Source organism: Xiphophorus hellerii, chromosome 18 (genome assembly GCF_003331165.1).
Source record: "Xiphophorus hellerii strain 12219 chromosome 18, Xiphophorus_hellerii-4.1, whole genome shotgun sequence".
Classification (NCBI taxonomy): Eukaryota; Metazoa; Chordata; class Actinopteri; order Cyprinodontiformes; family Poeciliidae; genus Xiphophorus; species Xiphophorus hellerii.
Window position 1 is genome coordinate 24,825,531 of NC_045689.1, and position 23,409 is coordinate 24,848,939.

At 41.6% G+C, this 23,409-nt stretch overlaps 1 protein-coding gene across 3 annotated transcripts in view; it reads right to left on the bottom strand.

The window, feature by feature from the left end:
• Positions 1 to 2,125: 2,125 nt before the first annotated feature.
• The window catches only part of LOC116707900 (protein jagged-1b), a 55,610-nt gene continuing 34,326 nt past the window's right edge, over positions 2,126 to 23,409 (bottom strand). For 2 of the 3 annotated variants that reach the window (XM_032545590.1, XM_032545592.1), the window contains 12 exons: positions 23,183 to 23,240; positions 16,607 to 16,855; positions 15,385 to 15,445; positions 14,313 to 14,443; positions 12,625 to 12,744; positions 11,335 to 11,448; positions 7,039 to 7,152; positions 4,946 to 5,059; positions 4,567 to 4,613; positions 4,206 to 4,382; positions 3,536 to 3,686; positions 2,126 to 3,445 (listed from right to left, as the gene is read on the bottom strand). In XM_032545590.1, coding sequence (XP_032401481.1) covers positions 2,973 to 3,445; positions 3,536 to 3,686; positions 4,206 to 4,382; positions 4,567 to 4,613; positions 4,946 to 5,059; positions 7,039 to 7,152; positions 11,335 to 11,448; positions 12,625 to 12,744; positions 14,313 to 14,443; positions 15,385 to 15,445; positions 16,607 to 16,855; positions 23,183 to 23,240 — 1,809 coding nt within the window. In that variant the 3' untranslated portion in view covers positions 2,126 to 2,972. The remainder of the gene's footprint in view (positions 3,446 to 3,535; positions 3,687 to 4,205; positions 4,383 to 4,566; positions 4,614 to 4,945; positions 5,060 to 7,038; positions 7,153 to 11,334; positions 11,449 to 12,624; positions 12,745 to 14,312; positions 14,444 to 15,384; positions 15,446 to 16,606; positions 16,856 to 23,182; positions 23,241 to 23,409) is intronic. The other variant, XM_032545591.1, reaches the window with a different exon arrangement.

The following is a 23,409-nucleotide window of genomic DNA, read 5'->3' on the forward strand; positions in this document are numbered from 1 at the left end:
AGAATTTCATGCATTTTCGCCTACTTGAAAATCGTTTTTGAAAGTCGTAAAAGTCACTTAATACCATCTATAGCCCAGCTTAATCTGGATTTAATTTAGCGTCTCCACCTGCTCATGCTTACAAATTTATAATCTTGCCCAATAAACAGTGATAATAAAGGCCAGGCTGAAGTTGAACTATATTTATGCATCTATCTAAAATAAATATTTAATCTTATTATTTTTTTCGTGACCATTGAGATTATTGTACAATTTAAAAGAAGTGATGCAAAAAGAAGTTCTTTATGTAAGTGGTCTCTATCCATTTCTTACAATTAGAAATTATTTCATCCTATTAGTAGTTGATAATTTCTCTCAGAACTGCAAGAGCACCTTCTGTGTTGTATCCATGCATCAATACTGTTATTTAATGTTCACGTTAAATTCAAAAGGCCGACATATACAGTTGTTGTGGTTTAAAAAAAAAAAGCATGAATGAGCGGTTTTTAAAAGTGCGTGCTTGTGGCCACAAGATGTCTCTGTAAGACAGGATTTATAAAATCTCAAATCTGCATCTGCCTGAAAATATCACAACTGACGGATTTCTAATGAGCCCTGAAACCCATTCAGTAATGTTTTATTTGCGTCAAAGCTAGACAAACTAAATTATCCACGCTTTTTTTTCTCTTTTATCATAACTGAACTTGTTGTTTTGCTTGAATGTGGCTTGCAGTGGATTAGCTTTATTTGTTATAAGCACAGATAGGCTTACAGGAAACTCCTATACAAACTAGTTGGCTTGAAGGAGGAACGTATGAATTATTAGGAGACAATAAACAAAGCTTTGTGACTGGTAATAACAAACAGAAATGTAAGCTTTAGCTGCATCCCTAGAGGTATGTGGGACAATATAGGCAGACAGTTAATGACACAAGGCATTATAGCAGCTCTTTAGATTCAGAGTCAGTAGCCATGGTAAACTTTCTAATCTGCAGACTGGGCCTTGACATCCTGTGCTGCACAGCAGGTGAAGAGAAAATCTCGTACATATCATATCTTTACATCAGCGCGTGTGTGTAAACTCTTGTTTCCTACATTTCCTGCAGACCGGCACGGAGACAGGAAGCCTGTTTTCATTTCCAGCCCGCCGCTGTTTGCTCAGGATGGAGGTCACGTTTGTGACATTCATTTTGCCGTTGACAGTCGCCTCGACTATCAAGACCTTTCCTTTCACACACAGTCGTTTTGTACTTTGCAGTTAATCATTTCAGCAATATTTGATGGGCGATCAGATGAAACGCTGGTGTACATATATTTTGGTACTCCTGGTAAAGATGGATGGAACCTTTCATATAAATACCTGATTACAGCAGCACAAACTGAACGTTTTGGAAACAGGCAGTACTTTCATTCATGAGGGGGGAACAAAAATGAGTTAAAATTGTTTTTTTCAATAAGATGCCCACAGTTAATACTATGTATAACAAACATTTCTGCCAACAAGACAGCTTAGAGAAAGAGAGATGATTCACCAGCAGCCATCTTTCCTAAAAATTATTCTTTAACATCAGATTATGCTGCTGCTGCAACAAAAGATGGATTCATTAGAAAGCTCTTTACACATCAGCATCAGGTTAGAGCACTGATAAATGAGCCGGCACTGTACATGCTGTATATTGCACACATCTATGCAAGGAGTCATTTCACATCCAAAGCATGTCTGAATGGAAGAATGCAGGTGGGACAGAGAAACTGCAAGGTGAAGGAGGTTATTAAAAGTGGATGAGCAGAAGTACCTGGGGTAAATCGGCAAAAAAAAAAAAAAAAAAAATGCTGCTGGAGTGGAGGGAAAGGGAAAGACCTCAGAAACGGGAGTAGAAATACTGATATGCAGACGGTTGAGGAGGGTGAATACAAAGAGATGACCTACTGTGGCGACCGCTAAAAGATGCAGTTGCAAAAAACCCCCCAAAAAACAGAAGATCCCCGAAGATAGTGATAACTTTATATGACTCTGCTGTCATAATTTATTCCTTCCCTGGACTTGTTAATATCACTAGCTGCACTTTATTCTCTTTTCAAACGTCAGTGATGCACAGGTCGTGAGAGTGAAAATTCCCAGTTCCGAATAAGACGTAAAACAAAAGTTGGTAAATGCACTTTTATTACAATCCACGTGTGCTCATCATCCCGAACGGAAAGTGAAAAGGGACAAACGGAGCAAAGTAATACAGTGATACTTTCATACTGAACCACAGTACAAAAACAGCGTCAATATGTACAATATATTTATGTACAAAAACAGCTTCTCTTTTTTTTTTGCACGCCAATATGAATAAGAAAACATACATCTTTTACAGAGACAAAACAGGCAACAGTGTGTTTTTTTGTTTTTTTTTTAAAACATGAGGCTTTAAAGCCTTTTCTTCAGGAGCAGAAACTCCCCTTTTTGACAAGTAGATCAACTTTATTTTATTCTGTTTAAGTAATATGTTTCTGACCTTTTCTCCACCACATACACTCATAATTTACACTCTTTCATTCACTGACAGGCACGCTCACAAACACTCAACAACCCAAATGTCACCAAGTGCGAAACATCCATTGATTCAGAAATGGAAACGACGTTCTGGACGCCCGTCAGATGGCGCATCAGAACACGATAAAGGGCTCTCCTGTATGAAATGCAGGCACTCAAAGGCGGGTTTTTAAATGTTCAGATTTCAGTCAAAAGTTGCAATAAAAATAAAAAAAACAGCTTTTTTTTTGCCACCAAATGATGCCCAAAGATGCCACTGTATAAAAGACTTCTGATCTTCCGTTTTAGCAGCATTTCTTCCTCAAGAATCAGCTGAGAGCCATGAAGGTCAAAGGTCTCTGCAGTCTGCATAATGGCCATGCTGGACTCCTTGAAATAACGGGACAAAGGTCCTGTCGTCAACAACAACAACAAAAAAAGTGCTACGAACTCAAAACAGAAGTCCAGGACAGCGTCAAACCTCCAGCTCCTGATTGTCTGTGCAGTGGAAACGATTCAGCTTCTCTCGTTCTCGGTTTGAAATGTCCAGCTTGGGGGCGTGGGCTGGCTTTAGAGCCGGGGAGGGGTGCGAAGGAGCCGGGGAGGGTGGCAGGGTGAGTTCAATCTCCTCGCAGCAACGTGACACGGGGGCTGGGGCTGGAGGATGAGGGTGAAGGTGAGGGTGAAGGTGAGGCGATGTGTTGGTGGCGGCGGCGGGGGGCTGCGAGGGTCCAGGCGGGCGGTCCACGTTTCTGATCAGGTTGACAAACTCCCTCTGGTTGTTGATGCCTTCCTCCTGCGGGACGGACTGCTGCTTTTTCCTCTTCCGATGCAGGTAGGAGAAGACGACGGTGCAGACCACGCAGCCACAGATGGTCACCAGAGCCAGGATTCCCACCAGGATCATGTAGAGGCTGAGGCCGCCGTGGGTCGTGTCGGACATGGCGCCTTCGAGGAGGGGGCAGAGGTCAGAGCGAGCTAAACGTCTAAACGTCTGCCTGGCAGTCGAAGACAAAAAAACAACAACATGCGTCTCACCTTGACAATCCTGTTCAACACAAGGATTTCTGAGGCTCACACACTCGTTGCCATGATAACCGTCCGGACAAGCGCACATGAATCTTCCCTCCGAGCTGTGACACTGCACCCCCTGCTGGCAGGGGTTAGGATTGCAAGGATCAAATGCTATCTGAAACGAGATCATTTGAAGCAGCAGTTTAAGGCCTGCACAGTTTATATAGAGGTTCAACAGAATAGTTATATATAAATAAACAATAATGGATTTATGTGAGTGTATCTGAGAAGATCCAAATAAATGTTTTAAATGTCCAAGTAAGATTTTGAACCCATATACAGAGTAAAACAAATCTGTAAAGATGTTTTGTTATCATTCTACCAAATAAAAAGAGAAGCTTAGACAAATCCAAAAATGATTATGAAATGATTCCCCATGATAAGTGAAAATAAGATATCTAAAAAAGACCTTTTACTACCACCTAACATCTCTATTATATATCTATTATACATGTAAATGACCTTTACTAAAATGATTGATTTTTAATGAAAATATGTTTAATTTTTTCCTGTTTTTAGCATCTTCTCCCCATGTCTTCCTTAGCAAATCCTTATTAGTCTCTTCTCTGTTTGCATACTTGGCATTAACCAGACTGTGATGATTTATTTTCTTATTCTTGGTTAGTTTTCCAACCTCGCAGGAGTTCCCCGAATATCCCAGAGGGCAGTCGCAGGTGGCCGTCTCTCCCTCCGTCGCCACGCACTGTCCTCCGTGCAGACACGGGTTGCTGTCACAGGGACCCAAACCATTTTGGCAATATTTCCCAGTGAAACCAGTGGGACACACACATGTGGACCCTGACACCAGGTCCTACATGGGAGGATACACATGTTTCATTTGACAAGGATTTCACAGGAAAGTTGCGAGAGGGAAAGAAGGGACATGTCATAGATTTGACACAAGCATTAACACACATGCAGGTAGCATTTCAGGTATTTTTTTTTCATGTTGTAAACAAGTAAAGATTGATGACAAAAAAGGCCAGGACTCTTACCTCACAATGGCCACCATTCAAACACAAATCCTGACAGCTGCTGTTCCCTAGACATAGAAAACACAATATTTTAATAAAATGAAACAACACGATGGCATTATTGGTATTTCTGCTTCATAAGCCTGGCAGGAATTACATCCATCAAATGAAAGGACAAAAAGGAGCTTTACTGTTTATGTTTGTCAGGGATATTCTGTGAGAACGATTTTGCTGGAGTAAAACGATCTCCTGTCCATAGAAACTCGGTGCTGCAGCTGAGCTGCTCTTTAAAGCCTCATCGTGTTTCACTACCTGCCACAAGACAATCACTTCTCTTTTCTCTTCCAACCAATTTCCTTTCCTTTTGTGTTTGCTTTTTCTTCTCCTCTTCTGTACTCACGGATGTCGCAGTTCGGCCCCGTCCATCCAGGCAGGCAGTCGCACAGGTAGCTGCCGATCAGGTTGCGACAAGAGCGGGCGTGGACGCACGTACTCGTTTCACATTCATTGGCATCTAAAAGTGCAACGCAGCCGAGGAGAAGGACAAAGATTACGTCAGAATAATCCACACCGATTAGCAACAAAATGTTATTTTTCTTTAAATGCTTAACCAACTTTGTCATGTTGCAAATGCAAACTCAAATGACAAAAAAAAGAGCCAAAGAAAAAAAAATAAAAATAAAAACTATGAGAAAGCCTAGAGAAAGTTTGATAACATTATCTGGCTCTTGGGAAGCAAAACCGGAGAAATTAAATTAAGGGATTAAAACCATTTCACAACACTATTTGTTTTAAGGGGAGTAGAAAAAAAAAATCAAACTAATAAACTAAATCATCGTAATCTAATTGCTAAAAAATAAATACATGAATAAAACACAAAAATCCTTAATAAATTCCATCTTACTTTTTAAATGTTCCTAGTAGACAGAGCGCTTTGGTCAGACATTTTTCTTAGAAATCAACAGTAAAAACAAGTCAACGGCATTTTTGATCCTCTTCCAGCCTCACATGTTATCATTAAATGCTCCTAAAGCTGGGAACCCCGAGGGTCCCTGACAGCACAGAGAAAGTTAAATAAAAAATCTAGCTTGTTCGTTAAAGACAAATGTACTGTCTATGTCAGACAGTAAATATAGACTCAGCTCTGTCAGTGAGTTTAAATGTTTAAAGGAGTCTATTATCAGAAAATGATGCAGGGCAGAAATCATCTGATGAAGCATAGAGAGTAACTACTTTTACGACTGAGGCTCTCCTGACGTTCTGCATCTCTGTCTGTCTGCAGACGTGAGGCTGTGGGCTCCTGATCTGTGATGTGGAACTATGAGGGATTATGAAGTGTCAGCGTGACATATCACTGTAACACCGAGGAGCAGGAGTGGCTGTCATCCTGAAATATGTTTCAGTTTTCACTCCACAGCCCTGGAGCCTCTGCATGTAAACACAAAGTGTGTGCTTCAGCCTTTTTCTGTGTGAAAACTCGTGCCGCGGTAAAGCAGCTATACACTCTGCTCGTGAAAATGACGAGTGAACCCAAAGGGACATGATGGTGCATTTAGAGAGAGAGGACTAATCCTCAGTCGACGAGGTTTAATGTGAGCATTAAGATGCTGCTAGCTTCTCCTGCTCTTTTTTAATTTGAGTATTAAATTTTTAATTTGAGCATTAAATTCACATTTTCCCTCAAATTAGAGATGATCACACACTACTACTTGCGTAGTAGTTTAGGTGTCATAGAGTTTTTTGTTTTTTTTTCAGATTTTGCACTTTATTGTGGTTTTTTTTGTTTGTTTTTTTTGTTTGGTTGATTTGTGCTGCTGAGAGATTTTCTGTTATTTTATGAAGACTTGAGGGACATCTAAAGTAAAGAAAATCCATAAAAGGGACTATTTGTTTTTTGAATGGGTCACAACTGTGCTTTGTGTTTGATTTAAGACATGTAAAAAACCAAAAATAAAACATAACAGCTGCCTTTGCCGGGGCTCTCAAGAGGTTTTCGTCCCTGGTTAAACAGGGCATTAAAGATAAATGAATTTTACAGCTTGATTTTATTTCATTTGATGCAGGTGTCAAGTGTTTCTCAACACACAGTTCATAAATTTCCCAAAGGCGTTTGCAGAATGAACTGTACACGGTCCCCCTCTAGACTGCTACATTTGTGGGGAAAACTTCACAACCAAACCAACACGTCACAAGAACTGCATGTCAAAACCTCTGAACAGTGAAGTAAATGTTTGTTTGTGAATGAAAAGACAATTATTACCAAAGAGCTTAGTCATTACAACAAAATAAATAAATAAATAACATTTTCTTTTGGCGCTTATTTGATCATTTCAGCACTGATGGCGTTAATAAATGAGCGTTGATTATTTTGCTTTTACCCAGGACTTACAAACTCTGCTAGCATAGCGAGTAAATCAGCAAATAACTTATTCGACCATCTTAAGAGGACAAGCCGAACACAGCAGTGTCGCCACAAGAAAATGACCCACTGACCCAGCTGGCATGTCCTGCCGGTCCATCCTGGTGGACAGAGACACCGGAAACTCCCAGGAGCCTCCTGACAAGTCGCTCCACGTCCGCAGGGGTTACGATCACATTGCCGCACCGCTGGGAGGAGAAAGAGAGAACAACATTTTGGTCGTGAGCGTCTGGTCTGGATAAGGGGAATGTGAGTGTGAATATTCAGTAGGCATCGTGCGTGTTACTAAGATCATGTGATGCCACGATCATGCTGTGGTTGTGGCTGTTTTCAGTCTCTGCTCCTCTGAATGCTGTGCAAACAGCGATAAACAGAGTCCTCTTCAGCATGCTCATGACTGACACTTCAAACCTTTTGCCAGAGACGAAGGGGGGCAACGAGTGGGCTTAAATAATGCAAAAGAGGAGGCCTGTTTCCACTTATCTGGCAAGGAATCTAAACAAAGTGGAAACAAAGAGAGAAGCTAACCGAACATAACTTCTTTGTGTCGCAGTGGTATCCTAATTTTTCCCATGAATATATATCTCTGTGGTGTAGATCTGTCAGCCATAAGGTTTCTGTGTCTCATAACATGTTTTCCCAATTTACCTAACCTTACAGAGGAGCCATTTTCCATCGTCCTGACCCCTACTCTAATCCAAGCAACAATAATCCTACCGAGCTAGCAGCACTTCTTCTAAAACCAGCCCGAGATTTCATAACAAACAAAGAATCCTTTAATTAATATCGGTTATAAACATAAATCCTGGCCGAAAACGGAGCTGTGTTGAGGTTATGGTTTTAATTCCCTGCAAGCTTGACGATCCTGGCGTTGTGCATTCCCCGGAGTGCCCACCCCACCCGCCTCAGCCCCACAACAACAACAACAACACATACAGAGATAGTCGGCCTCCCTGACAGTTAATCATGCGAGCAGCAAACAACGGCAGCGAAAATAAACTATTTTTCTGTTTGTCCCTTTTTTTGTTTTGTAAAAATAAGCCTCTCAACATGGCGCACACACACACACACACACACCCACACACACACACACACACTGGAGTCCAACTTGCAGCACCGTTTATCCTGATGGAGGTGAAAGCAGGGAATGTGGAACGGTACACAAACAGCTGCAACAGACCGTAAACCATGTGATCGTATCTCACCTGCTGCAACACACAACATGAGATCTCACCTGCTGCACAGACACGTCGGATCACACGGTCCAGCTCCAAACTGATCCACAAACACGCCTCAACCAAAGAGGCTATAAACGTTCTGAGTACATTCTTTCATTAAAAACTGTTTTCTGACTAGTGTGTCTGAGCCTTGTTTTTCCGACAGGGTAATTACAAGGTGAGAACACTGCAATGCTGCGCTGCAATTAAAAGTGAAGATCTCTCACTGAAAAAAATTCTTGTAGACACAGATTTTCGTCTAACTGATGCCTCATTTGTTTTTGCTTTTAAGTGGTTTTAGAAATTGAGCAGGGTGCAGCGTACGCTCAACACTGGCACACTCGATTTGCATTCGACAAAAACCCGAAACTCCGGAGATAATCAGCACCACAAATTCAGTTGTCAGCTTTTTTCTGCCATGGCTGCGTGCGGATGCGTGGAGTGCCGTTTGGCTTTCGTTTTGTGAAAAACGCCAAGGATAAAACATTAATTTGGTAAACTTGTAAAGCATTACCTTCTCTGTTTTATCATTAAAATATTCACACCTGCTGTTTGAGCAGGGTGGCAACAAAGATCCAGTCCGGTAAAAGTACATTTAGCATGCTGAATATTCTATGTGATGGAAAATGTGAACATCCATCATAACCACCTATGTGGAAAGTCTATTTTGATATGCATGATATGCTCCAGGTATCTTTTTTGGTCAACCTGTTGCAGAATCTGCCTACATTCCCTTTAAGTATGAGAGGTTTCTGCACCTCCAAGACCAGTTCCAGGTACGGCATGGAAGAGCAAATAGCATTTTCATCACCTTATCAGCAGGATCCTTACAGAAGCCTGGCATCCTGGGCGTTAATTTTCATCTGGTGCCACGCCTTTGGGCAAAATTCAATTAGTATGAAAACTAGGCAAAAAATGTTGGTTTTTAGTGGAGGCCCAGCAGTCTGAGTCTGTTCTTGTTTGGCTACATTCACACAGCAGGTCTTGATGCTGAAATGTTGTTGCTGACATCCAATGAGTCTTGATGTGAAAGCAGGGAATGTGGAACATCCACAAAGCGCCCCGCAAGCACAGAAGAACGCTGACGTCACACAGCAGCGCACTGTTTACGGAAGTATTAATGGATGGAGCAGTTTATGGATCGATTTTAAAGTTTATTCAGCAACCGGAGTCGACAGTATCGTCACAAGATCATAAGACAAAGGAAGCTAAGAAAAAGAAAGCACAACTCATAGAAATGGTCTTTGGTGGAGAACTGACACTAATTTATGTGGAGAAATCTGCTGGGATGCTGTCAGGGCCAAGAATGGTCTGACTGTGACGTGATGCGCTGCACTGACACGGACTCCTTCATAAGTTTGTAATCGTAATTTTCAGTTATTGTTTCTGTCCTGATTTACCGTCTGGTGCAGAATTATGACGCACGTCCCTCGTATCAGTGACACATAAGCCAGAGAAAATGCAAACATGAACGCTCAGACTCCAGACGCTTTGAAAACTCTCTGATATGCATCCAAATTAGCTCCACATAAGTAAGTGGTACAGATCGGATATTTTTTTGGGGGGGTGAAAAAATCCTATCTACGTTACATGGGCGTAGATGTTGTTGTTCTTTTGGGAGGCACGGGGAGGTGGGATTGTTTGCCCCAGCTGCTTTGTGAGGTCCTTCCTGTTGCGGGGAGTGGGAGGGCAGAACGCCATGAACTCAGCAGCCGTGGTGCCAAAAGTATAGCAATAAACGACTTGCAGCGATGCCAGCCAAAAAGTAGGTTAGGTTGACATTAGGCCAGGCCTCCTTTGAATTATGTGATAAACAAGCCACGCTTGTTTTGCATGGAAGCACATCACGTATAAGCTGCCACTGCAGCTGCCAGGCTATGGGGTGTCCGTAGTAATGGCAGCAAGAGTCAGGGAGCGCTAGTCCTCTATCACTAGTAAGTTGAATCGTTCTTAAAGAATCCCAGAAAACCTCTTCAAGACTCTGCAAAGAACATCTACATTCTGGCTCAATTTTAACGTTGAGTCCAGAGTGAAAGGGATCTTGGAAATAAACCTCTGTGACCCCGGTTTGCTCTGTGTCTAATGTGCGCCGACATCTCCAGATGTCTTGAAGCCGACTACTGAACATCATGTGGTATTTTGCTGCTGCTATGAGTTCTATCTCTTATGATCAGCTGGTGTTCATAACCCTTCAAGTCAGATTGTCTGGTATAACACATTTTTCTAGTAAGAAAAAAAACTAACTTCAGGCTGCAGTGCTGCAGACTGATGAAGATGAATGCCAACAACAACATGTCATTCCTTTTCTAAACACGTGTGTATTTGTGAATTGTTGTTATGCTTAGAAGTGGTCTCCGGTTGCTCGCAGAGCAAACAAACTTTGATGAAATGATATTCGCTTGGCAGGCGCTTTGGTACCGTTTCTGTTTTTCTCACGGACATACATGAAAAACGGCAACCGGATGTTTTAGCACAAGCTCTCTCGCGCGTGAACAAAGCCCGCCGAGGTGCATTTATTACTTGTCTGGTTGTGATCTGACACTAGGATACATTTTTTAAAAAGTGCACTCGATGCTCCTGATATTTTACTGTGACTGTGCGCTGTGATTCTGCGTTTGACGCAACTCAAGTGGTTTTTGTGCCAGTTTGTGGGAACGATTTCAGGATCCGTCTCTTCCTCGCTTTTCTCGACAATTTAAAATTTGGGCGAGGCAATATGGTGCTGCTTTTTTGTGAAATATAATCCACCACATCAGACGGCTGGAGGCGGACAAGGTCCGGATATTTCTGGAAGGGAAGAAATCACACCTAGGAGCCACCTTTGATACCAAAGGATTAGACTTTAAACCCTCAATTTGATGCCAATAAGACCTTATAAAGCTCACAGTTCTGCTTCTGTTTTTCCAACTCAGCAGAGGTGCAGGTGATACACACACACGCACACCCACACCCCCCTACACACACACTCACGGCCAGATCACTGATTATTGTTGAGGCTGCTCCTGTTTAGGCTGATTTAACTTCCTCCACTGGATTGATTGGAGTCACTAAGTGGCTTTAATCCAATTACAACCAATCTCAGACAATCTTAAAGCTCCCTCCCCTTTCTCTCGCTCGGCTCAGGCTTCCCACGTGTGCGGAATCGACAATCACCGTCTGCACAGGTGTTTCCGGTCCAGCCTTCGGAGCAGACGCAGCTGAAGCCGTTGGGGTCTTCGACACAGGTGGCGCCGTTCGCACATGGCGACGACAGGCAGGCGTGCTCCACTGATGGGGGGAGGGAAGACGCAAGAAGCAAAACTGAAAAATGGATCACCTTTGATTTCTTTTTTCTTCTTTTTTTTTTTTGCAGAAATTTGAATCGACGACTCCATCACATTTTTAAAGCCAGAAAAAGGGAAAATATTAAAAGAAGGAAAACTAAGTAGCAATCTGTCTTAATTGGTTTTCAAAGCAGTTCAGTTATTTAAAACACACAAAAAGAGCATTTAAAACACACCCTCTAGAAACTGACCACTACCATGAAGGGCTGCAGCTACCAGTTATTTTAGTAATCAATTATTCAACTAACCGAATAAATTTTTTGTTATCATTTTGTAGATTTTTTTATTTAACTATTTAAGCTTATTTAATACAGTATCAAAAATATTTAACAAATCAGAAGAATTTCTTTAATAAGAAAATAAACATTGTATTGCATAAAATGCAATAACATAGCAAAGGATGCACCTGCAGCTACAAAATTACTAAATAAATACTTAATCATTTTCTGCTTGATTTAGCATGACTCTGGATGCTTTGTTGACTACTTTTTAATTAACCAATTAATAATCGGATATCAAATAGGTGCTTAATAGAGAAATTTACAAAATATTAACCAGGTGAAGCTAAAACTGTGATCCTTGAGGAGTTCTGAGTACAACGTATTTACAGACAAAAGGATTTTTAATTTAAAATGCTAAATGTTTTTTTTTATTTGTGGCTCCAGTTGGCGATTATTTGATTAGTAAATTAGTTGACTAATATTTCAATAATCGATTTATTGGATTAACTGTTTCAGTTTTACTATCGGTGGTTAAATGAGTGCAGGTTTCTCTCCACTAAAATTAGTTTTAACTATTTTTGCCTCAGGATGTTGAAACAAGCAGGATCTCGGCTTCTATGGAGGGAACCATCCGAAGATAAGAGATGAGGAAATGACCCTGTTCCTCACATGGATGGGTACGACTAACAGAGTCAGCAGCCAGAGAACCAAAGGCAGTTTTAAGTTTTGTATGTGAGCATAAAGTTTCTCAGGTAAGAAAATGTGTTATTTTGACATTGTTTTCACTTTTTACTTCTTACGTGTCCTCTGCCAGTTCAAAACAGAGGACTGTTTCAAAACTGTTTCAATACAGTCTAAAAACAGAGGACTGTTTTCAACCGATGCACCGCGGCTCTCACCGATGTCACAGCTGCGTCCTCTGAAACCCTCCTGGCACTCGCACTGATACTCGTTTGGCTCTGTGTTGGTGCAGGTCCCGCCGTTTAGACAGGGCTGGTGTGTCCCACAGTAGTTAAGATCTGGAAACATGAAGAAATATTTTTAAAATAATGTTTAATGTCTTAGCAAAACTCGCAAAAAAACACTTGTATTGAAATGTAGAGGCAATGAAAATGCAGATTGGTTTTCAGCCATGTTTCTTTAACATGGGCGCAGAAAATCTACGGTGAATCCAGGTCACTGTTGACTGTGTAGCAGATAGCTGCAGGGCCTGTTGTCTCTGCTCTGGAAAAAGAATAAAGCAAAACTTTCCCTGATCATCTTCGTTTCCCACAGTTCCTTTGTCTCTCCGTCGTCCTTTAAAGTGCCCGTCTGAATGAGCACAAACTGCTCAGGGCCACACCTAGCAAAGAGAGCCGCGCCATAATCGCTCTACCCAAGGCTATCACCTTTCCTCTCCACAATACTCCATCCCCTGGGCACAAGCCGGACTCCAGCTCTTGCTCTGGGACAGAGGATCTAACTCTTCTACAGTCTGCAGGAAAACTTCAGGTGCTTTTCTTTTCTTTTATCTTGTTCGGGAATCCATAAGTCATGTGTAAAGAACCACACCTGACAAGCTGACAGCACACACCACTTTCTCCGTCTCGCAGGCAGGCAGGGTTTTCCTTGGTCAACATGTAAAGCTCTGTGAAGCTCTTCATGTGCTCTGATGACGCCTGTTGAGTTCAGGCCTGGAGAGCCATGTTTGTAATGAATGCTTACAACAGATTTGTAAAAGTGCACAATGTTTACACTGATCTTTAAATGTCTTATTTTAGGTTTTCCTTGCAAGCAGCCAGAGGAGTAGCAAAAGAGAACAAAAGAGGTGTCAGGCTTAAAAACGAATCTACAGCAGATTAAACATTTCTGGAAGTCATAAAAAATGATGCAGCTGCTTAAGTCCTCTACCTGTACTGTAGTTATGTTGCAGCTACCAAGTTCTGTGAATAAGGTATAAATAAGTCTGAACTGGTTTATGAGTTTGACCTTATTTTTTTAGAGTGATAAAAAAATCTAATCCTTAATTATCCTCTGCTAATCTGAGGTCGGGTCGTGGAGGAACCAGCCTAAGAAGGGAGGCGCAGACTTCCCTCTCCTAATGACTGCGGAAGCAATCACTAGTTAACTTCCGCAATCATGATTGCTTCCGGGAGCAACTAGTGATTGATTTAGTTGCTCCCGCGATGTACTCCGTACTCTGTGTGTAAAGTTGAAAATGTCTGCACCAAGTAGTCCGGGGTGTGAACTGTAATTCACCACAAAGTCGTACAGGCTTCAGATTTTTCTGTTGTTTGAACAAAAACGTTTTTGTCAAATACAGAAAATATTCTGTTAATCCCTGATGCTTTTATCAATATCTGTTAGCCATCGCCAATTTGGTGGATTGTTTTATCAACAGCAGGAAAAAGTGTCGATCTTCCATTCATGCAGAAGCAATTAGATGCACCGATGCTACTGCAGCACTGTGTTTTTATTGAAACAATAAAATATGAGCGGGAATACTCAAATCCTTTCACATTTCAAAATCTCAATCCTCAGGGCCTCTTGACGCTCGGCGCTTGGCTCATCTCAGCACAAACCGTTGAAATATTTTTGCATTTCACACCTTTGTCACACAGCAGACCTCCCCAGTTGACGTCACACACACACTGCCAGGGCTCGGCGCAGCTCCCGTACACACAGCCGGGAAACGTCACACACTGATCACACAGAGAACCCGTCCAGCCGTAGTGACACCTACAACCAGGACAGACAGGCAGATTGCATCTCAGAATATCATGTCTTAGAATATTATTAGTGAAGGAAAACTGAATACATGAATTTCAACTTAATCTGTATAAGATTCCTGCGGCGAAACAAACATTGTGTCTATTTTATTCTTCTAAACACAACCAGTGATATTTAATCTCTACAGCATTAAATATTTAAACCAACCCAAACATTTTAAGTTGTGCTTCCAAATTAACATATTTTATTTCAGCATTTTAAAAAATGGTTTTAATCAACAATTATCTGGGATTTCTTGAATGTTTTACACTGTTTTATTAAACTTCACGTTATTTTTATGACCAGATTTTTAGTGCTGTTTATGTTTTAGAGCATATTAAAAAATATGTGGTGTCAGAAACAGAGGTACTCGGGGAAAATTAACACCAGAGCTCGGGAACACAGAGATAAACGAAACACAAGATGGAACAAAATAAACTCAAGCTTGACACAAATACGTTTTGCCGTCTCTGTGCAGAGCTAAACTTGTTCCTGTGTTTTGTGCTTCTGATCAATTCACCGGAAAAAGAAAAATTACGACAAATTAAGTTTTTCCTTAACTGCTGGTGACAAACTGCATAAAGGTTGGTGTTTTTTGCTTTTTAATTCAGTTGTTTTGCGCAAACAATACTGGCTGAAACATTCAAGAGCTTTTTATCCTTTTATGCTTATGAAAAGTACGGCGGTGTGCAAAACATGAGTAAAAAAAAAAAAAGCAGGGGAAGTAAAAATAAACCCTTCAGAAAGTCTGGAGTACTACTGACCAAAAGCACAATAAAACATTTTAAGAAAGTCTGGTTGTTAGGCAATTATATGACATAAATGAGGGGAATTTATTAGTATTTTCATGGCAGAGATAGAGGAGAGTTGTTACCACAACACCAATGTTGGTAGTTGTTTCAGAAACGTACTTGCATTCTCCAGGGACAGTGCAAGAACCATGAGTCTGATGGCATCCCTGTCTGCACACGGCTGCAAAACAAACACACAAAGAGACACGATAACCTGACGCTTCAGTGACGTAAGCTAGCAACACAAAACAAGAAAAATAAAATACGTGAAGATTTTGTTTGTTTTTTTACATCTTCACTGGTTGTTTGATGAAAGGTGAGATCTACTCAGAGTCAACAAAGAGGCCAATAAATGTTATCACACTGAATTCTCAAAGTCTGAAAACTCCCCTCACAGGCACTGTAGGTTAACCTGGAGGTAACGGGGGGCCGAGGCTAATCTCTCCAACTTCCTGCTTCTGTGCGGTCCAATCAACGGCGTGCTGAGGAGGAAGTCAGGGCGAGTGAGACGGGGCGAGGTGGGCAGAGCTGCAGGATGTCCTCCAACTAGCTGCGTGTCCTTCCATAGTTTCCACTTTGGTTTCCTCCATTCACTCTTACCGTTGCAAAAAAACCTCCAAGAGGTCACAGAGACGGGTCGTCCGGCTGATGAGTCACTGACGAATCAGAGTGAGGCGACCCCCCGGTGATATCAGCAGGACCAGTCATTCATAAAGTTATCATATAATTATTCAACATCAGCTTATGGCTGTGCTTTTATCGTGTTGTTTGTCTTTTATCGTGATAAATTTCTTGGTTTGATAACGCTGTATCATGATTGTTGGTTTTTCTATTTTCTCCACTCTTTGTTCAATGAGAGTAACAATAAATATTAATTTAATTTGAAAATTGTATTAGATGCAGTTACTGTGTGCAGTTTAGTGACACGGGTCACACTTCTTTTTGTGACTGGCGTCGTAATGAAGCGTATTAAAAGTGGGAATGTTTTTCAAGAGCAATATTTGTGATTATGAAGTTGTGATTGCTCCGTCAGGCCACAGCTACCAAAAATAAGTAATAAATATTGTTACTTTTGTTGTGATCACAATATTACCTACCACAAAATATTTTGGGTGATTCAGTATGTATGTACTTATGTACCATATATACTTGCAAAAGTTAATAATAAGTTAACTTTTGCAGAGTTTCATTCTAAGTTCCAGGGCTTCTTATGTCAACATAAAACAGCAAAGCATTTCATTTCTCATGGAAAACCTTTGTGGAAAACATTAACACTTACAAACAAGAAAATAGGAGAGAGACTGTTCACACAATGTGAACTAAGACCCGACGGCGGCATTACCCTCTTTGCACTCCGGTCCTGTCCAGCCCTCCATGCAGACCTTGGAGCCACTCGGGTCACAGCTGAAGTGGCCGAAGAAGTCGTCTCTGGCCCGGCAGAACTTGTTGCAGTACGGCCCGTAGTAGTTGGAGTCGCAGCGGAAGCGGAGCCGATACTCCAAGCCGAGGATCCGTCCGTGGTGGCGGTACGTCTGCCACTGTTCACCCGGGTTCAGCATGGAGGAGAGGAGGATGCGCTCAATCAGCTGACCTGGAGGAGCGCAGGGGAGAACTTTATTCTGTAGTTTGGAAGGAAGTGAGAGGTGATCACTGACAAATGAATAACGAAATGTGGGATATTTTTAATAATACAGAATAGAAATCCTTTATTTCCAATTCAGGTGCAACAGCAGCGTAGTGACATGCAGTCGAGGCATGTAGGTTCCTACAAAGACAAAACCTAAAAATATGTTTAAAAAGCAAAACTAAGAACAACAAATTGTACAATAAGAGGGGGAAATTATAGCATAAAATGCTGTGGAGTTACTAAAAAATAGCATATTTTGATCTACAAGAAAGTGCAGCTGAGTGGGGAAAAAAACCTTACAAACTGTGCGTGTGTATTTGTGCATTAAAAAACAGACTATTTACAGTATATGAAACTGTGTAAACAACAGAGATGTGCAAATAGCAGCAGAAATGTTATTTGAAATGAGTAAATTTATGCAAATACCAGCAGGGATGTAAGAGATGTTTGGAGCTTGTAAGTAGATGATGTATTTTGAAAGCAAGGAAAGTGTCCCACAGTTCAACATGAAAGTTATATTCCAGAAGCTTAGTGTTGACTTATCAATTAAAAAAATGTTCTGATGTTTGCTTGGGATCATTGAACAGCTGGAGCGTCCAATCCAAGTTCAAACCACCAAAACATTTAATCAAAGATAACTGGATTTAACATTTAACAGCAAACCAGGAGCACCAGTGTCATCGTCCACAGTGATGTGAAAAATTTACAGACACGTAGTTCCATTTCATAGCATAATCAAGTAACTATATTGCTTTCAGTGCTAGATATGTCATACAAAGCTCCGGTAAAAAGACCCCTTAAAATGGGGGTCTTTTTAAGTAAAATGATTTAAGTAAAATGATCGTTTTCTCTCATTTTACTTTTTATAGGTTCATGTTTCAGTAAAATGAGCATTGCTCTTTTATTTTATGAACTACTGACATGTGTCTGAAATTCAGAGCAAATATTATGTATTTATTTGCAGAAAATGAGAAATGCTCAAAAATGAAAGAGATGTAGTGCTTTCAGACCTCAAATAATGCAAAGAAAACAAGTTAATATTCATTTAGAAACAACAATGTTAATGTTTTAACTCAGGAAGAGTGCAGAGTCAATATTTTGTGGAATAAAATGAGGTTTTTAGTGGAGGTCAGTGCAATGCACTCTTCATTTAACCAGAGTTGTGTCTACATATGACATAAAATAAAATTTACTTCCTAATTTAATGCCTTAAAATTGGCAGGAAATAATGTAAGATGAATCGATTTTACACAATACCTCCCCTTTAAGTAAAAAAAACAAAACATGTACTCATCTTTTTGGAGAATCATCTATTAATTTCCTACCATCAGACTTCCTACCAACCGTCAGACTAAGGAAGCTTCGACAGTGTGGATATTATGAGTCGAATAATAAAACTTTTCCAGCATGAGACCCACTTGACACAGAGGTCGACGATGAGAGAACCAGACGAGCCCCTGGGCAACGGCTGCCCCCCAGGAGGGGCTTTCCCAGAGGCGCCATTATTCCCCAACTCCGGCATAATGCTCCCTGACAGGGCGTAAACACACAAGAGAGGTGCGAATATGTGTCTCAATGTACGGTGCAAGTGTGCATTTAGGAGCTAAAAGGGAGGATGTGGAGAAAGTCGTGCAGAATAGGAAGCAGAGAAGTTAGAGGAAAGTAGAGTGAGTCTTTGTGCATGACTCATTTTGACAGCCAGAAGCAAAAAGAGCCAGAGACTCAGCACAGCAGCTATTAGCACACACACACACCCCAACACACACACCCACCCCAACACACACACACACACGTTTGCGTGGCTATATTTGTGGGGACTTTCCACTGACTTGAATTCATTTCTACAGCCTAAACCTTACCCCTATCTTAACCCTATCAAAACTCAATTCACACCTTAGTCCTAAATTTAACCCCTGACCCAAACACAGCGCTTCTCCTTGTGGGGACCAGGCTTCGGTCCCCACAACGTAGTATGTGTCAGAAAAATGGTCCCCACAAGGTATTAAAAACATACGCACACACACTGCCTGATGGAGAGATGAGATCACTGTGGTTTGACACAGAGGAATGAAAACACACGCACACTGGTTTCACTGTGTGTGGGTGTGTGTGTGTGTTTAAAAGTAAAAGACATGTTCGGATTTAACCTTCTGACCCACATGCAGAATCAACAAGTCCAAGTAATGAATAGGTTTTATTTTCTTTCAAAGGAACAAACAATTGACAGGTTTCCTTGACGTTTCTGGGAGTGGTTAGTGTCACGCAATCCGCGGCGCTTTCAAATGGATTTGGTGAAGCGTGGGAGAGAGGTGCCCAGGGGTCCTGAGTGGAGAGTGGTGATGGTGCTTCCTGAGGCAAGTGCGAGGTAGGTGGTGACAGAGAACCAGAGGTCTGACCGAGAACCAGAGGTCTGATTGAGCGGAGTGGAGATGGTGGGAACAGTGGAGCAGGCAGGCAGGTCCTTACTGGTGGGGTCCACAGGAGGAGAAATGGTTGAACTGATTCCTCTAGAAAGATCCAGTGACAAATCCTAAGGGAGCAAACACAGAGACTATGAGCTTCAGGTAGGCACTCAAGAGACTGATCAAAAAGCTTAAAATAGCCTGACAACGAGAGGTGGCCAGAGTGACTACCAGTAGACGTTAATCATCCAGCACTGAGTGAAGGCTCTGCTGCTCCTTTATCCCCAGCACTCTGATGAGGCAGAGGAGCTCCACCTGTGAAGGCTGCCCCGGCTCTCCATCAAGATCCTCGCTGGAAGAGATGTGTTACTCGCACTCACACATGCACACAGGAACCCTGACAAAAAGAGGACAGCGTGGACACTGAGCCAAAAAAGCCTGCAGTCAAATATGAGGGCCCAACACCACAAACACTCATCAATCAGCCGCAGTCCACCTTCGGTTTTAAGTTATTTTATAAACTGGGCGTGTCAAAGGGTTAATTTGATCATTATTACTTCTCCGCCACGAGAGAATTAGAAATAACATCATTAGGATCCGACACAGCGGGGCAGGATTTTCTTCGTGAGGTGGTTAGATCAGGTTGATTAATAACAAACCTGGTTCCTGTAGACAGGGATGTTAAACACAGCAGGTTGAAGAAGCGATAACCTTTAGTGGAAGTCAAACTTTACAAAAAGATTAAAAAAAACATGATAACAGAGCACGTCTGCAGGTATTAAAAACCTCCTCGGAGCTTTGTGAATCGTTTTGCCCTCGGAAATGTCGGAGAATACCCGCAGGAGAGAAAGCACCCGCTTCCGCTCGTTATTCCAGATCACCTGCCGGCAAATCAATACACCCAAGGAAGCAGACAGGATCAGACGGATATTGTTTAGTCCCACTCTTTATTCGATGTATGGGGCCAATTCGTGCGAGGGCTTTCTATTCAGCCTCATTACTATTACCCTCACACGGGCGAGGCAGTCGGCCTAAATGTGTTTGCTGAACGCTATAGACAAGCTGATCCAACTTAGAAAACTTCCAATATTGGATTTCAGTTTTTCTCCACAGCTTTGAGCTCGGCGTCGATGCTGCTTGAATGTAGCAGAAAGCCTGCACCAAACAGGCAAACACAACCAAGACATAATGCTAGCAAAAAAAAGCTAATTTGATGCCATTGAAGCAAACTGATAACTTCAAATGACCAGGAAACGTCTGTGTGACCTTTGCAAATGAATTCTTATTGAGAGTGAATTGATATTTTTGCTTGACGGATATTTGTGTTTAATAAATGCCAAGTCGATGCTCGCTAATGCTCATTCGATCAATGCAGTCGATCGTCAGGCAAGTAGGAAAGCAAGGAACTTGAGCGATAAAGATACATACTTGCTATAAATAAATGACGTATACCAAAACATCGAAAGGGGCATATTGTTATCTTAATATTAAATTGCAAAGAATTTGTGTAATCCAACATTTAATTTGACAATTTGTTTTATTATTCAGTGATGGGGGGAGAAACTTGTTTTGTTGCAATAGAGCAACATTTATCGGCACCCCTCTAGATTTCCTAAAAAATGAACATAAATGAAGAATTGGTTTTAATCTCGACATTATACTTAGTTCATTACAATGTTTGCGAACTTTTCTTAGCACGTCACAATTTTCTATTTTTCTTGACACAGATAGCCACTCTTCAAAATGGAAAAGACGAGAAAACTTGCAATTTAAGTCACCTGCATGTGTGACGATTTTCAGAAATCCAGAAACTGCTGCAAGAAAAAAGCTGCTCCTCTAAACTCATCCACAGCTACAGTCAGAGCAACTCTTAAAAACCGTTTTAAGAACCTGGAGCTATGAAAACGAGGCTGGACGAGGATCTGCGTTCATCTTGTCTCTACATACAGTGAGCAGGAAGAAAATCTGAACAGCTCAATGTGTGAGAACTGGAGCAAAAATTGTCATAATTAAGAACGCAATACCGGTAAAAAACACTAGTTATGGACCAACACCATGAAGAATTTCTACAAGTAAATGTAGGGATACACCAATATCAACATTTTAGCCAATATCCGATATTAATACTGCTGTTATGGCCGATAACCAATATTTAACGATATTTTATAGGTTGACCGTTAAAAAAGCGACCACACTCCTTCACCACTGTTTCTCTGCTTCAGTTGAACTTCCCACAGTCCTTTGCTGCATCACTCTCGCCAAACAAATACCACATGACCAGCCCTCCTCCACTCAAGAGACAAACGGCAACGAGACGTTAAATCCTGTTCACTCCTCTACCTTAAATGCTTTGATGAGATATTTGAAAATATGGAGACAAAATATCTGTTGCTTTCTAGAAAAATCTGAAGCATCAGAAACATCCGTTTTGTGTCAAATAATACCACAAGGTACTAATAAGACTTGGTTTGATGTCACATCAGCGGCATACTGAAGTATGACGCTTGGACTTAAACAGGACCCAAAAAAGTCCTGATTCGAAATAAAAAAGCTGCGAATAAAAGTTCAAACTTAATTTAAACGTCTGCTACGACCTTCCCTGCTCATTCCACACTAAAGCTACGTCTTATCCAACGTAACCTCAGTGAAAGTCAGACAGTGAGAACTGGGAGAACATCATATTGTTTCCGCGGCGCATTTCAGAAGCTCCAGTCCCGTTTCTGTAATCCTCCCTGATTGGAAGCAGGACCCGATAACTCTGTTCAGACCGCTACCGGATGCCTCCGTTTGAGCAGAGCTAAGCTGCTGGCCTACTCCGCAGCTTTAGCCACAATGTGAGAGGTAGTCAGAGGCTCAGGTGGAAATGGAAGATAATGCAAACAGATGTAAGCTTAGCGCCGGAGGGCCGAGAGGAAGACAGATGCAGGAGAACCGGTGAGACACAGAGAACAAGTCGGGCACAGTTCCCAGTTTTTCATTATTCCAGTCTCCGCTCAGTCCGGACGGCAGTCGCCCCTCTTTCCCAGATGAGGGGGGCGGAAAATGAGGACTGCGGCATGAAAGGAATGGGGAAGATGCAGGAGCATCTGTCTGCTCATCTCTGTGTTTTGCTTTTTATAGCAGGCGGCTCACAGTTCCCCGCTGAGGAGCTTTTCCACATCTTGAGGAGAGTTCAGAAAAAGGAGACGAGCAGGAAATGAAAGGGTGAGGGTAGAGTTGTCTGATCACAGACATTAAAACACAAAGGATGTTTTCACATTGTTTCTTCATGTCAAACCGCACAGCCTGGCAAACAAGCACTTGTGCTGTTTGCTCTAAGCTAAACTAAGGAGCTGCAGCTTTCTTGGACTCGAAGGAGAGAAAGTGATGAAGGTTTTAATGCTGTTTACATAAATTAAGAAACAGTGCAAAATCCTTAAAGACGCTGATTTAAAAAACACAGAACGCACATTTGGTTGTTAAAGCGTTTTAGGACTGAGAAACTTGAAAACATTCATAAAACGACAAAATCTGGGTACAAACTGTGCCTCTTAATAAGGCCCTTTGGCCTCCTTGTGGATGCGGTTTGACACAAGTGATGCCAAATAGTAACCCTGATGCTAAGCACTCAAAAAGCTAATCAAGCCCACAAAAACCTAATAATGAAGGCATGTAGTTTTGCTGAGGCTTTGGACCACAAGTAATGTTCAAAACAGTACTGGTTTCACTTATATCGCACCAAATTACAATGAATGCCCCTTTGGCCTTTACAAGACAAACAGGCACAGGACGTCCAAATTCAGCTCCGATCAATTGGATTCAACAGAGACCAGTCTCAGTGCATCGATCGGACGATTCCCCCGCATGCTGTCAAATTCAGAAGGTGGTAAAAACAAGAGCTCGTCCTTACCTGGTTCCGTCGTGTCGTTGTCGTGGTCCAGAGCCTCCAACACCAGAGAAAAAGATTTCTGGAAGAAGACAAATAAAAAAAAAAGAGACACGGTGTATTTTAAGTGTCGGATTATCCTCTCTTGTTTTTGCAGTTTTGTTGCTTTTGTACCTGGTTTACACTGAAGCCTTAACTCTCCGTTCAAACTGGAGATTTTTTTTCTACTTTCGTAGAAAGTTCTGGTCTAG